This window comes from Ranitomeya imitator, chromosome 1 (assembly GCF_032444005.1).
Source record: "Ranitomeya imitator isolate aRanImi1 chromosome 1, aRanImi1.pri, whole genome shotgun sequence".
Classification (NCBI taxonomy): domain Eukaryota; kingdom Metazoa; phylum Chordata; class Amphibia; order Anura; family Dendrobatidae; genus Ranitomeya; species Ranitomeya imitator.
Window position 1 is genome coordinate 939419159 of NC_091282.1, and position 15110 is coordinate 939434268.

At 46.6% G+C, this 15110-nt stretch overlaps 1 protein-coding gene across 1 annotated transcript in view; it reads left to right on the forward strand.

The window, feature by feature from the left end:
• The window catches only part of LOC138655717 (alcohol dehydrogenase 1-like), a 76038-nt gene that overhangs the window by 25961 nt on the left and 34967 nt on the right, over window positions 1-15110 (forward strand). Inside the window, exons 4-5 of the mRNA XM_069743617.1 lie at window positions 732-819; window positions 13433-13652. Coding sequence (XP_069599718.1) covers window positions 732-819; window positions 13433-13652 — 308 coding nt within the window. The remainder of the gene's footprint in view (window positions 1-731; window positions 820-13432; window positions 13653-15110) is intronic.

A 15110-nucleotide genomic window follows, 5' to 3' on the forward strand; every position in this document is an offset into this window, starting at 1 on the left:
CTGCTGTTTTTGGCATGAGGAAAAAATCTCAGCGTGCTGCAATTTGACTCTGAAATCGGATGAGTGGGAGAAAAAAAAATAAAATGCCATATGGACCATCAGTATGTCATCTCATCTTTTTGGATACATTGCAATTCTATAAGAAACTGTAAATGGATTAATATCCGCTGAATAAAAGAAAACTGATTACACACGGATGACAAATGAAAAAAAGTGTCACACTTTTCTGATTGAGAATGGGACCTTTTTCCCTTTTTTTTTCTTTTTTTTTTTTTTTTTTATATATCTGGTGTGACCTCAGCCTTAGAGAGCAAAATGCTTGTAAGTTCGAAATCAGTAATGCTGCATCCCTCAACATTGTCTACATGAGGACGGTCAGGAGGCCCCCTAATCATTAGACTAACAGTCAAACCAATCCTTATCGATTAATGTGTATGGACGCTTATATTTTGAGGCTTGAAGCCGTAACAGGTCTAGATAAAAATGTTTTGCTGAATGACAGTATGCAAAAATTTAAAAAAACAGTGGTCCATCTGTGGTCCATTGCCTCATCTTGTCAAGTGGAGGCTTCAAGTAGAGGTTGGAATGGAGCAGCAGTCAAGTGTGTTCTATGGGACTGAATTAACCTGCTAAGCATTGTACGACATAAAGCTGTTGAAACATTGCTTCAGATCTATGGTAGGCTACGACCTATGGAATAATCTGATTTATTACCTTTTTTTTTTTTCAAGGTGACAAAGTAATCCCACTATGTATTCCTCAGTGTGGAAAGTGCAGTTCTTGTCTTAGCCCGAACACCAACTGCTGTTTAAAAACACAGTAAGTATTTTTTTTTGCTTATCTTCCAATAATTGGTCCTTACATTTATACTTCCGTTACTGCACAAACTGCTGCCACCTCTGTGTGCAGTACTTTTGATTGGTTGATAGTAGAATATATGGAATCAGCATGTAAGACAGGAGAAGACCTACTCTTGGGATCTGGACAGACTTGTGTCTTCTTGTTAGGCCGGGGTCACACTAGACCGTAATACGGCCGAGTGCAATGCGATAAAAAATCGCATTGCACTCGGACCAATGTTACCATATGGGGCAGCTCCCACCAGCCGACTTTTTGTCGTCCGTTTTCCTCGGTCTGAGACAATCGCAGCATGCTGCGATTGTCTCGGACCGAGGAAAACTCTCGGCTCACTCGCACCCATATAAGCCTATGGGTGCGAGTGAGACAGCGCACACCACTCGGATATCATCCGAGTGATGTGCGCTATAAGCGGACCCCAGCAATGGAGGAGATGGAGAAATTCATTTCTCCGCCTCCTCCGCAGCTGTGCTCCGATCCTCCCTGTGTGAGAGAATCGGAGCACAGACGCATGACACTCGGCTCCTGCTCTGCTGCAAGCAGGAGCCGAGTGTAATTAGTATATTGCATCCGATGCTCTTGCATCGGATGCAATCCGCTGGTGTGACCTCGGACTTAGGCTGGGTCTCACTTGCGAATTCAATGCGAGAAACTCGCACATCAATACCCCGCACTGCCGCTGGCATTCGAGACTGGAGTGTGCGGCTGCATGTATTTCTATGTAACAAGCACCGGCGGCAGTGCCGGGTATTGATGCCAGAGACTCACACGAGTTTCTCGCATTGAACTCAAAAGTGTGACCCCAGCCTTAGGGCTGTCCCATACGTCCAGATAATTCCGGTACCGGAAAAAATCGGTACCGGAATTATCCGTGTCCGTGTGCCCCTGCGTTTCTGTGGCACATCAGTGTGGCACACGTGCGGCACACGTGTGCCGCCCGTGTGCCCACTGGGTACCACATGGAGCGTGCAGGAGACAGCGCTAAAGTTTAGCGCTGTCCCCTGCATCGTGCTGAAACCGCGATTCATATCTTCTGTGCAGCAGCGTTTGCTGCAGTGAAGATATGAATAATCCATTTATTTTTGTGGTTTTTCGTGTATAAAATAAAGGTCCATGTCCCCACCCCCTGTGCGCCCGCCCGCTGTTCTAAAAAAAACTGTTCATTTACAGTAATGAATATGCGGCTCCACTCCTATGGGAGGTGGAGCCGCATATTCATGACTGTAATCGGCGGCCCCACGTGACCGCATACAGTAGAAGGTGCAGCCAGGAGAGGAAGCAGCGACAGCCAACGAGGGAGCTGGATGAGTATTTTCAGAACAGCGGGGGGGGGGGGGGGATTATTCATATCTTCTCTGCAGCAAACGCTGCTGCACAGAAGATATGAAATGCGGCTTCAGCACCATGTGGGGGGACAGCGCTTACTGTAGCGCTGTCTCCTGCATGGCACACGGACTGCACACGGACAACTTCCGTGTGCGGTACGTGTTTTACACGGACCCATTGACTTTATTAATGGGTCCGTGTAATACGTGCGCTCCCACGAACACTGACATGTCTCCGTGTTTGGCACACGGAGACACGGTCCACAAAAAATCAATGACATCTGCACAGATGCATTGATTTTAATGCGTCTACGTGTGTCAGTGGCTCCGGTACGTGAGGAAACTGTCACCTCACGTACTGGAGCCACTGACGTGTGAAACCGGCCTTAGAATGAAATACTGCAAACCTTATTTTACTAGACATCACCAACATCAGTTTTATTTGAAATCAAACTCAACAGTTTGTGTATAACTTGTTAGAAACACTTTGGAGGTATATACTGTATGCCACTTGATGATTTTTTTTTTTTTTTTTTTTTTTTTTAGGAAATGTGTTGACCAACAAACCTACAATTTGGTTGTTTTTTTTTCTTTAACATCTTATACCATATTTGTTAAAAATTTCTTATTTTTAGAACTGATTTTTACAGATGTAGCAATACTGAATATGTTTCTAATTTAAAATTTTTATGCATTTTAAAATGGGGAGGGGATAAGCAATTATTCTAATTGACTTTTTATATATATACTTTTTTGAAATTTTTTTGAAATTTTTTTTCAATATGTATTTTAGTCCCCTTAAGCAGCTAAGACCTGCAATTGATCACTTGTTCTATATGCTGCAATAGAACAGTATTGTGTATAATGAAAAAACAAAGATCCGCTATATAACCTTGCTTCACAGTGCAGCAAAGCATCACAGTAGTACTAATATGGGACCTATAGGGGCCTTCACGAGGCACCCGACTGTACCTGTAGTCAAGATTTTTATTTTTCCTAATTTTTATTAAAGAAAATCGAACTAAGTCTACCAGACCATGCTAACAATGAACTGTGCTTTTGGTTGAGTCATGCCAATGAAAAGCATAAACTGAAATGTATGAGACTGTATTCTGTACCTATCTGCTATGTACTAGTAGCTAGAGTTGAGCGACCTTGACCTTTTTAGAGTCGAGCCGGGTTTCGCGAAACCCGACTATCTCAAAAGTCGAGTCGAGTGGAATCGGCCGATTATCGCGAAAAGTCGGGGATCGACCGAAACACGAAACCCAATGCAAGTCAATGGGGGAGCATAGTCGGCAGTGAGTAGAGGCCAGGAAAACATGTACAGAGCCCATTGTATTGGCAAAAACATCCATTCTTGCTACTGAAGCTTGTCAATCGTAATTTAGCTTATAATAATTGTAAGGCATTTGAAATTGGGGGTCATTTGGCTAAAGTTGTGGGTGGTAGGGCTGGTTCAAGCAATTAGTGGGCCAAGGACATCTGGACCACGTCACGGCAGTGGAGCAGGGAGAGGTAAGTATTTCAACTTTGCAACTGCTGTGATCCTGAGCAAGCAGGGGGGGCCCACTCGTTGGCATTGGCACTGGCACGGGGCCCCTCAAAGTACAGCGGTGTGTTTGCACGGCGGGGGCGCCTCCCACCGGCAGCAACACTTTTGCGTACTATGAGAGGCCCTGTGCCAGTGACGTTGCCAACTAGTATTCCTCCCCCCACCTGATGAAGGAACCTGCACCTTCATCTGCACCTTCCTCTTTGTCCCCGTGTAATGTGGTATGGTATGCGGGAAGAGGGACCTGACTTTCAGCAGGGTCACAATCTTGCAGTGTAGCGTGCACGGGGAATGTTGCGTTATGGGTCAATGTACCAGCAGACACATCTATCACTGGCTGGGCAATGGGCAGGATGAGGGGGAAACAGATATGGGCCCAAACAATAAAGTGAGCTAAATGCAGTTCAAAATTGGTAACAGGACTAACCAGGGGGCAATGCTTTGTTCAGTGGAGGACAACTGGAATGAGAGGCTGACACAGAGTAGGCCCAAATCAGTAAGTATTCTAAATGCAGTTCAAAATTGGCAACAGTAGTAAACCGGCGGCACAGCTTTGTTCACTGTAGGAGAACAGCAAGGAGCGGCAGACACAGATAGAAGGCCCCAACCCAACTAGTAGGCCTAATGCAGTGTTGTTTTCAACAACTACTAAACGAGAGTCAGAAGATCGAAGCAATGGAGAGGAAACCTGGGGAACACCTTGGAGTGGAACACACCGTCTCTACACCCCATACCCAATTTGTAGGCCTAATACAGTGTAGTTTTCAACAACTACTAAACGAGAGTCGGAAGATCGAAGCAATGGAGAGGAAACCTGGGGAACACCTTGGAGTGGAACACACCGTCTCTACACCCCATACCCAATTTGTAGGCCTAATGCAGTGTAGTTTTCAACAACTAAACGAGAGTCGGAAGATCGAAGCAATGTAGACGAAACCTGGGGAACACCTTGGAGTGGAACACACCGTCTCTACACCCCATACCCAATTTCTAGGCCTAATGCAGTGTAGTTTTCAACAACTACTAAACGAGAGTCAGAAGATTGAAGCAATGGCGAGGAAACCTGGGGAACACCTTGGAGCGGCAGACACCGTTAGTAGGCCCTACCGAAGTAGTAGCCCCAATGCAGTTTTCAAATTCCTAGAGGCTGAAAACAAGACTATTGACGCTCAGCTTTTTTCAAAGGAGGACAGCTGTATTGAGTGGCGCAGACAGACACAGGTAGTAGGCCTTAAACCAAAAATGTGGCTCAATGCAGTTTAAAAAAGGTTACAGGGGTACACAGGCAGCATTGGTCTGGTCAGTGGAGGACAATTTCAATTATGGACCGCAGACAGACTTTGTACGCCTACTATTAAAAAAAGGATGCTCTATTCAATTAAAAATAGGTTCCAGGGGTCCACGGGCAGCAGTGGTGTGGTCAGTGGAGGAGTATTGGAAGGAGGGACCGCAGACAGGCGTAGTAGGCCTAGCATAACAAAATTAGGCTGTAGGCACTTTAAAATTGGTTCCAGGGGTACACGGGCAGCAGTGGTGTAGTCAGCGGAGGACAATTTGAATTAGGGACTGCAGACAGACTTTGTAGGCTGTCCCCTGTGGACCATGCATCCAACACATTAACCCAGTGCGCCGTAATGGACACGTAACTTTTTGTGGACATGCCTACTGGTCCATGCGTCTCTTGTCAGGTACACCTTTCTACTGTTTGATTGCCTGAGTGCTATGACAATGCAGACTTTTTCATGCCGGTGGAGGGCTGGGATGGCTTTTCTCGCAAAAGTGTCAACTGGGTAGCTTGAACCGTGGTACAGCGTAGTTCATCTGGGCTTTATAAATATAAAACAAAGAAAAAAGTAGGCTCCATGCACTTTCAGCTGGGTTCCAGGGGTACACGGCCAGCATTGGTCTGGTCAGTGGAGAACTATTGGAAGGAGGGACTGCAGACAGGCTTAGAAGGCCTAACATAATAAAATTGGGCTGTAGGCACTTTAAAATTGGTTCCAGGGGTACACGGGCAGCAGTAGACAGGTCATTGGAGGACTAGTGGAAGGAGGGCCCGCAGACAGGCCTCGAAGGCCTAACATAATAAAATTTGGCTGTAGGCACTTTAAAATTGGTTCCAGGGGTACACGGGCAGCAGTAGACAGGTGTTATGACCTGGTGGTAAGGACAATAATGGACCTGGTGGTTAAGAGGACACGGAATGACCTGATAGTTACTAATAATATAAGACGAGCTCTGAGACATGGGAACTCTGCTGACCGCAATCCCTAATCCTATCACACACACTAGAAATAGCCGTGGATTGCTCCTAACGCTCCCTATGCAACTCGACACAGCCTAAGAAACTAGCTAGCCCTAGAGATAGAAAAATAAAGCCTACCTTGCCTCAGAGAAATTCCCCAAAGGAAAAGGCAGCCCCCCACATATAATGACTGTGAGTAAAGATGAAAATTACAAACACAGAGATGAAATAGATTTAGCAAAGTGAGGCCCGACTTACTGAACAGACAGAGGATAGGAAAGGTAACTTTGCAGTCAGCACAAAAAACTACAAAAAGACCACGCAGACGGCGCAAAAAGACCCTCCGCACCGACTCACGGTGCGGAGGCGCTCCCTCTGCGTCCCAGAGCTTCCAGCAAGCAAGACAAAAATCAAAATCGCAAGCTGGACAGAAAAATGGCAAACCAGAGAAAAACAAGCAGGAACTTAGCTTCTGCTGGGAAGGCAGGTCACAAGAACGATCCAGGAGAGAACTAGACCAATACTGGAACATTGACAGGTGGCATGGAGCAATGATCTAAGTGGAGTTAAATAGAGCAGCCAGCTAACGAATTAACCTCGTCACCTGTGGAAGGAAACTCGGAAGCCGCAGCTCCACTCACAACCACCAGAGGAAGCCCATGGACAGAACCAGCCGAAGTACCATTCATGACCACAGGAGGGAGCTTGACAACAGAATTCACAACAGACAGGTCAGTGGAGGCCTAGTGGAAGGAGGGACCGCAGACAGGCGTAGTAGGCCTAACATAATAAAATTTGGCTGTAGGCACTTTAAAATTGGTTCCAGGGGTACACGGGCAGCAGTAGACAGGTCACTGGAGGCCTAGTGGAAGGAGGGACCGCAGACAGGCGTAGTAGGCCTAACATAATAAAATTTGGCTGTAGGCACTTTAAAATTGGTTCCAGGGGTACACGGGCAGCAGTGGTCTGGTCAGTGGAGGCCTAGTGGAAGGAGGGACCGCAGACAGGCTTCGAAGGCCTAACATAATAAAATTGGGCTGTAGGCACTTTAAAAAATGGTTCCAGGGGTACACGGGCAGCAGTAGACAGGTCACTGGAGGCCTAGTGGAAGGAGGGACCGCAGACAGGCGTAGTAGGCCTAACATAATAAAAATTGGCTGTAGACACTTGGAATTCTCTTGCAGGGGTACACAGGCAGTATTGGTGTTGTCAGCGGAGGCCGATTGTAATGAGTGTCTGCCAGTTAGTAGTCCCAAACAATAAATACATGTTAATGTCTCGCATTACAACAAAACAAAAACACAAAAGGGTGCAATCATTAGGTACAGGGGTGGGCTCCTCTGCGTAGTTTCAGACCTAGTAATTTGGCGCAAAGTATTTACTTGGGTAAATATAGGACACTGCCCCTGACTATGTTAAGTACCATCATACATGTCAACACAATGGTATTGTCAGTGGCAGGAATTTAAGGATGTCAGCGCATAGACTAAACATTGGTGGAACTGTGAGAGATAATTGTGCAAGTGGTAGAGCAATGTTTGAGCTGGGGGTGGGGGAACTCTCTTGTGGCCGGCGGTACAGGCCCAGGGCCCCTCATGTTACAACAGTGTGTCTGACGTTGAGTGCGCACCACCACCGCCAGAGACACTTTATTGTACTATGAGGGACCCAGTGGCAGTGCCGTTGACCAAAAGCGGGCACACCCACCTCTTCAGACAAACAGCACTCTCACGGGTGCTTGCGCCAAGTGGCGATACCACGGCCCCGTGTGGGGAGTTTGGTCATTTAGGGAGGTGTAAACATGTTGTATGCTGGACAATGAGCTGCTGCAAATTACGAGATTGGTAAAGTCATTCAGAGTAGTCCACAGGCAAGACCTTTTCATAGGAAAGCTAGGTGTCGGCCGGGCAAGGTGGGGCAAAAGAATTCGAAATCCAGTTGTGGTTCATTTTAATGAAGGTTAGATCATCAACATTTTGGGTAGCCAGACGAGTCCTTTTTTCGGTTAATATTGAACCTGCAGCACTGAATACTCTTTCTGATAGGACACTAGCTGCCGGGCAAGCAAGCTCCTGCAATGCATATTCTGCCAATTCTGGCCAGGTGTCTAATTTGGATGCCCAGTAATCAAATGGGAATGATGGTTGAGGGAGAACGTCGATAAGGATGAAAAATAGTTAGTAACCATACTGGACAAATGTTGTCTCCTGTCACTTTGAATTGATGCTGCAGTACCTGTCCTGTCTGCGGTCATAGCCAAATCACTCCACAACCTGGTCAGAAAACCCCTCTGTCCAACGCCACTTCTGATTTCTGCACCTCTAACACTTCTGGTCTGCTGCCCCCTGCAGCTCGTGTGAGAACGATCACGGGCGCTGAGTGCTGGGAATGCCTGAAGCAAACGGTCAACAAGAGTTGATTGTTTGGTTGCTAATATTAGTTCCAAGTTCTCATGTGGCATAATATTTAGCATTTTGCCTTTATAGCAAGGATCAAGGAGGCAGGCCAACCAGTAATCGTCATCGTTCATCATTTTAGTAATGCGTGTGTCCCTTTTGAGGATACGTAAGGCATAATCCGCCATGTGTGCCAAAGTTCCAGTTGTCAAATCTGCGGTTGTGCTTGGTTGAGGGGCAGTTTCAGGCAAATCTACGTCACATGTGTCCCTCAAAAAACCAGCACCCGGCGTTGCCACGCCACCAATTTCCAGTGGCCCCGGGAAAGCTTCCTCATTAAAAATATACTCATCCCCATCATCCTCCTCGTCCTCCACCTCCTCTTCGCCCGCTACCTCGTCCTGTACACTGCCCTGACCAGACAATGGCTGACTGTCATCAAGGCTTTCCTCTTCCTCGGCTGCAGACGCCTGATCCTTTATGTGCGTCAAACTTTGCATCAGCAGACGCATTAGGGGGATGCTCATGCTTATTATGGCGTTGTCTGCACTAACCAGCCGTGTGCATTCCTCAAAACACTGAAGGACTTGACACATGTCTTGTATCTTCGACCACTGCACACCTGACAACTCCATGTCTGCCATCCTACTGCCTGCCCGTGTATGTGTATCCTCCCACAAAAACATAACAGCCCGCCTCTGTTCGCACAGTCTCTGAAGCATGTGCAGTGTTGAGTTCCACCTTGTTGCAACGTCTATGATTAGGCGATGCTGGGGAAGGTTCAAAGACCGCTGATAGGTCTGCATACGGCTGGAGTGTACGGGCGAACGGCGGATATGTGAGCAAAGTCCGCGCACTTTGAGGAGCAGGTCTGATAACCCCGGATAACTTTTCAGGAAGCACTGCACCACCAGGTTTAAGGTGTGAGCCAGGCAAGGAATGTGTTTCAGTTGGGAAAGGGAGATGGCAGCCATGAAATTCCTTCCGTTATCACTCACTACCTTGCCTGCCTCAAGATCTACTGTGCCCAGCCACGACTGCGTTTCTCTCGGCAAGAACTCGGACAGAACTTCCGCGGTGTGTCTGTTGTCGCCCAAACACTTCATAGCCAATACAGCCTGCTGACGCTTGCCAGTAGCTGCCCCATAATGGGACAACTGGTGTGCAACAGTGGCAGCTGCGGATGGAGTGGTTGGGCGACTGCGGTCTGTGGATGAGCTCTAGCTTCTGCAGGAGGACGAGGAGGAGGGGGTGCGAACGCCTACAGCCAACTGCTTCCTAGACCGTGGGCTAGGCAGAACTGTCCCGAAATTGATGTCCCCTGTGGACCCTGCATCCACCACTTTCACCCAGTGTGCCATGATGGACACGTAACGTCCCTGGCCATGCCTACTGGTCCATGCATCTGTTGTCAGGTGCTCCTTTTTACTCACAGATTGCCTGAGTGCATGGACGATGCGCTCTTTAACATGCTGGTGGAGGGCTGGGATGGCTTTTCTCGAAAAGAAGTGTCGACTGGGTAGCTCGTAGCGTGGTACAGCGTAGTCCATCAGGGCTTTGAAAGCTTCACTTTCAACTAACCGGTAGGGCATCATCTCTAACGAGATTAGTCTAGCTATGTGGGCGTTCAAACCCTGTGTACGCGGATGCAAGGATAAGTACTTCCTTTTTCTCACCAGAGTCTCATGTAGGGTGAGCTGGACTGGAGAGCTGGAGATCATGGAACTAGCAGGTGTGCCGGTGGACATGGCAGACTGAGAGACGGTTGGAGACGGTATTGTTTCCGCCGGTGCCCTAGATGCAGTGTTTCCTACTACGAAACTGGTGATTCCCTGACCCTGACTGCTTTGGCCTGGCAAAGAAACCTGCACAGATACTGCAGGTGGTGCGGAAAATGGTGGCCTTACAGTGACGGAAGGGATGTAGCGTTGCTGACTAGCTTCATTGGCCGAGGGTGCTACAACCTTAAGGGACATTTGGTAGTTAGTCCAGGCTTGCAAATGCATGGTGGTTAAATGTCTATGCATGCAACTTGTATTTTGACTTTTCAGATTCTGACCTCTGCTTAAGGTAATTGAACATTTTTGACAGATGACTTTGCGCTGATCAATTGGATGTTGTTTAAAAAAATGCCAGACTGCACTCTTTCGAGCATCGGATCCCTTTTCAGGCATTGCAGACTGAGCTTTAACCGGATGGCCACGCTGTCCTCCAACAGGTTTTGGCTTTGCCACGCGTTTTGTCCCATCTACGGGCCCGGCAGATGGAACCTGTTGCGATGTTGATGCCTGCTGCGGCCCCTCCTCCTCCGCTTCAGAACTACTGCCGCCTGCACCCTGTTCCCCCAATGGCTGCCAATCGGGGTCAACAACTAGGTCATCTATAACCTCCTCTTCTAGCTCGTGTGCAACTTCGTCTGTGTCACCGTGTAAGTCGGTGGTATAGCGTTCGTGACGGGGCAACATAGTCTCATCAGGGTCTGATTCTGGATCAGTACCCTGCGAGGGCAATGTTGTGGTCTGAGTCAAAGGACCAGCATAGTAGTCTGGCTGTGGCTGTGCATCAGTGCACTCCATGTCAGATTCAACTTGTAATGGGCATGGCCTGTTAACTGTTTCACTTTCTAAGCCAGGGACGGTATGTGTAAAGAGCTCCATGGAGTAACCCGTTGTGTCGCCTGCTGCATCCTTCTCTGTTGTTGTTTTTGCTGAAGAGGACAAGGAAGCGACTTGTCCCTGACCGTGAACATCCACTAACGACGCGCTGCTTTTACATTTACCAGTTTCAAAAGCGGAGGTAAAAGAGCTAGAGGCTGAGTCAGCAAGGTAAGCCAAAACTTGCTCTTGCTGCTCCGGCTTTAAAAGCGGTTTTCCTACTCCCAGAAAAGGGAGCGTTCGAGGCCTTGTGTAGCCAGACGACGAACCTGGCTCCACAGCTCCAGACTTAGGTGCAATATTTTTTTTCCCATGACCACCTGATGCTCCACTACCATCATTACCAGCTGACAATGAACGCCCACGGCCACGACCTCTTCCACCAGACTTCCTCATTGTTTTAAAAACGTAACCAAAGTAACGGTATTTGTTGCTGTCAAACAACTTACACGGTGAGCTATAACTTCAGTATGATTTAGATATCCCTTTACAGGTGGGTGAGACCGCAAGGAAAATCAGGCACAATGTTACACACTCTGTTTTCGGTGGCACCATATGAGAGAGATGCCACACACGCAGGACTGTCACTCAAGCACAAATGTCAATATTAATCTCCCACTGTTTTTTTTTTTTTTAATTATTTCAGGGAGAATTTAGAAACCAAATAAAAAAAAATATAGGCTTTCTATGGCCCACTATTTGAGAGAGAGAGATGGCACACCCAGGAGTCAGGACTGGCACACAAGCAGAAAGGCCAATATTAATCTCCCATGGTTTTTTGTTATTTTTTCAGGGAGAATTTAGAAACCAAATTTAAAAAAAAAAAATAGGCTTTCTATGGCCCACTATTTGAGAGAGAGATGGCACACTCAGGACTGGCACACAAGCCCAAAGGCCAATATTAATCTCCCACTGTTTTTTTTTTTTTTCAGGGAGAATTTATAAACCCCCCCCCAAAAAAAACAGAAAAATAAAAAGGCTTTCTATGGCCCACTATGTGAGAGAGATGGCACACACAGGGATGGCACTCTAGCAGAAATGCCAATCTTAATCTCCCACAACTTATTTTTTTAGTGAGAATTAAAAAAAAAAAAAAAAAAATCAGGGACTGTCCTTCAATTACTATCTCCCTGCAGTAATCTCAGCCAGGTATGGCAGGCAGCAATAAGGAGTGGACTGATGCACAAATTAAATAAAAAGTGTGGACAAACAAAAAAGATAGCTGTGCAGAAAGGAAGGAACAACAGGATTTGTGCTTTGAAAAAAGCAGTTGGTTTGCACAGCGGCGTACACACAGCAATGCAGCTATCAGGGAGCCTTCTAGGGCAGCCCAATGAGCTACAGCGCTGAGGAAAAAAAATGTAGCTTCCACTGTCCCTGCACACCGAAGGTGGTGTTGGACAGTGGAAATCGCTACAGCACAAGCTGTTTGGTGGTTAATGGACCCTGCCTAACACTATCCCTGCTTCTGACGAAGTGGCAGCAACCTCTCCCTAGGCTCAGATCAGCAGCAGTAAGATGGCGGTCGGCGGCAACGCCTCTTTATAGCCCCTGTGATGCCGCAGACAGCAAGCCAATCACTGCAATGCCCTTCTCTAAGATGGTGGGGACCAGGACCTATGTCATCACGCTGCCCACACTCTGCGTCCACCTTCATTGGCTGAGAAATGGCGCTTTTCGCGTCATTGAAACGCGACTTTGGCGCGAAAGTCGCGTACCGCATGGCCGACCCCACACAGGGGTCGGGTCGGGTTTCATGAAACCCGACTTTGCCAAAAGTCGGCGACTTTTGAAAATTAACGATCCGTTTCGCTCAACCCTACTAGTAGCGTGACAGCGTACCATATATTAAGTGCTGCGAAATATAGATCCTGCCAAATGTGTGATTGATATGTATTTAACATACTGTCATTTAAAACTAATTATTTATAATTATTAAAAGGTACATTCCCAAACACAAACCCGTGAAATTGTACAGTGTAAAAATTCATCCAAATTGTGATGTATACAATTACATATAGATTAATATAAATGTCTCTTCTGATCAAATCTACCTCACTGTGGAGGTTGCTACTCCAAATGTAGGGTGTGTTTGGTATCACCGCTCAAAACGTGGTCCTTCCCAGTAAAGACCCACTTTTAATGATGGACCTGCATACAAGGGAATATACCTTATTAATTATTATAAATAAAGAAAAGTTTTAAAGTGAAGTTTATGTTAACCAGTATTTGGTTCACTCTATAGATTATATTTTCCCAATGAAAGTTTATATTATGAATGTGAATGCTTTTTATTCTAAACCACAAATCCTCCTTGTCATTGATTTATTTTCAAAGGAAGCAAATATTTAATTTACCCTCTTAATCCAATGCATTTCTCCCCATCTTTTTGAGTACAGCATTAGTGAATCCCAAAACGTAATGCCCGATAAAACTACAAGGTTCTCCTGCAAGGGGAAGACTGTGCATCACTTTTTATGGACAAGTACTTTTTCAGAATATACTGTAGTACCTACCGATGCTGTTGCAAAGATTGATGACCGGGCACCACTAGACAAAGCGTGTCTTTTTGGTTGTGGATTTCCCACTGGATATGGAGCAGCTGTCAATACGGCAAAGGTGGGGAATTATTTGTGGTGTTTCTTTAATATATTGCATATATTAAATACAAAATTAGTCCAAAGAACTCTTTATACAGGAAAATATAGCACTGTACAATATTATTACTAAATGTAGTACCCGGTTTCATTTTTTTGTGTGCATACAATACCAGTAGCATAGCTACTGGGGGGCAGAGGGTGCAGTTGCCCCGGGTCCTGCGCTCTCAGGGGGCCCACCCGGAGCTACGCTACTGTAATTGTATCGGCGTGCGCACAGCGCGCCGATACAGTTACATTCTGCAGCAGAGCAGGGAGGATCGATCTCCCTGCACTGCTGCCCGGCCTCTATGGGACCTCTAAGCAGGCGGGGGGGCACGGTGCCAGCAGTGGGACCCCGGCCTGTCATCACAGGTTCAGCTGTATCAGCTAGAAGCCTATACAGCTGACCACATTGATGAGAGAGGGAGCATTATGCTCCTTCGCCCATCATCCCCCTGTCAGCGTCTGATATCACCAACGCCGACACTGACAGCGGGAGCTCAGAGCAGCGGAGGAGCCAGGAAGAAGAGAGGTGAATATTTTTATGGAGTCTGCCTGTGGGGGGAGCTGCCTTATACTGCAGAGTCTGCCTATGGGGGCTGAATTATACTACAGAGTCTGACAAAGGTGGGGGTTGCCTTATACTACAGAGTCTGCCCTTGGGGGGCTGCCTTGTTACAGTCTGCCTATGGGGGCTTCCTTATACTATGCAGTGTCTGCCTATGGGGGCTGCCTTATACTATACAGAGTCTGCCTATGGGGGCTGCCTTATACTATACAGAGTCTGCCTATGGGGACTTCCTTATACTACAGAGTCTGCCTATGGGGGCTTCCTTATTCTACAGAATCTGCCTATGGGGGCTGCTTTATACTACAGAGTCTGCCTATGGGGAAATAGAAGACTTCCGGCACAGGAATTCTTTTTAAGTAAAAAATTCTCTCTTTAAACATCTTCAGCAATAAAAACAACATTATGGCGACCCCTCTATAGGCCTGACGTGTTTCGGACCCAGTAAAAACAGTCGTTCCACAAAGGCATACAAACTATAAACTCTGCAAATTGCCTTTGTGCGCGTCCAAAAAATGTTTAGATAACCCCAAAATATTCTACGGTTTTCAGCAAGTTCCAAGATTTGTGGCAGTAATGTGCTCGCTCATCCTTTTCTTAAGACTCCTTGTAGTGCAGCCTATATAATATTTATTGCATGACACACATGTTGCCATATAGACAATGTGTGTGGTATTGCAGTTAATATAGATTTTAATTTTATATTCCTTTAAAGTGATATTGTTAACATATTTATCTGTCCTGTCTATATACTAGCGCAATCCGCAGGTTCTCTCATCACACTTAAAACACCAAGTATATGTTAACGAGGTAGGTTTATGAGAACTGGAAGTACCGTATATACTCGAATATAAGCTGCCCGAGTATAAG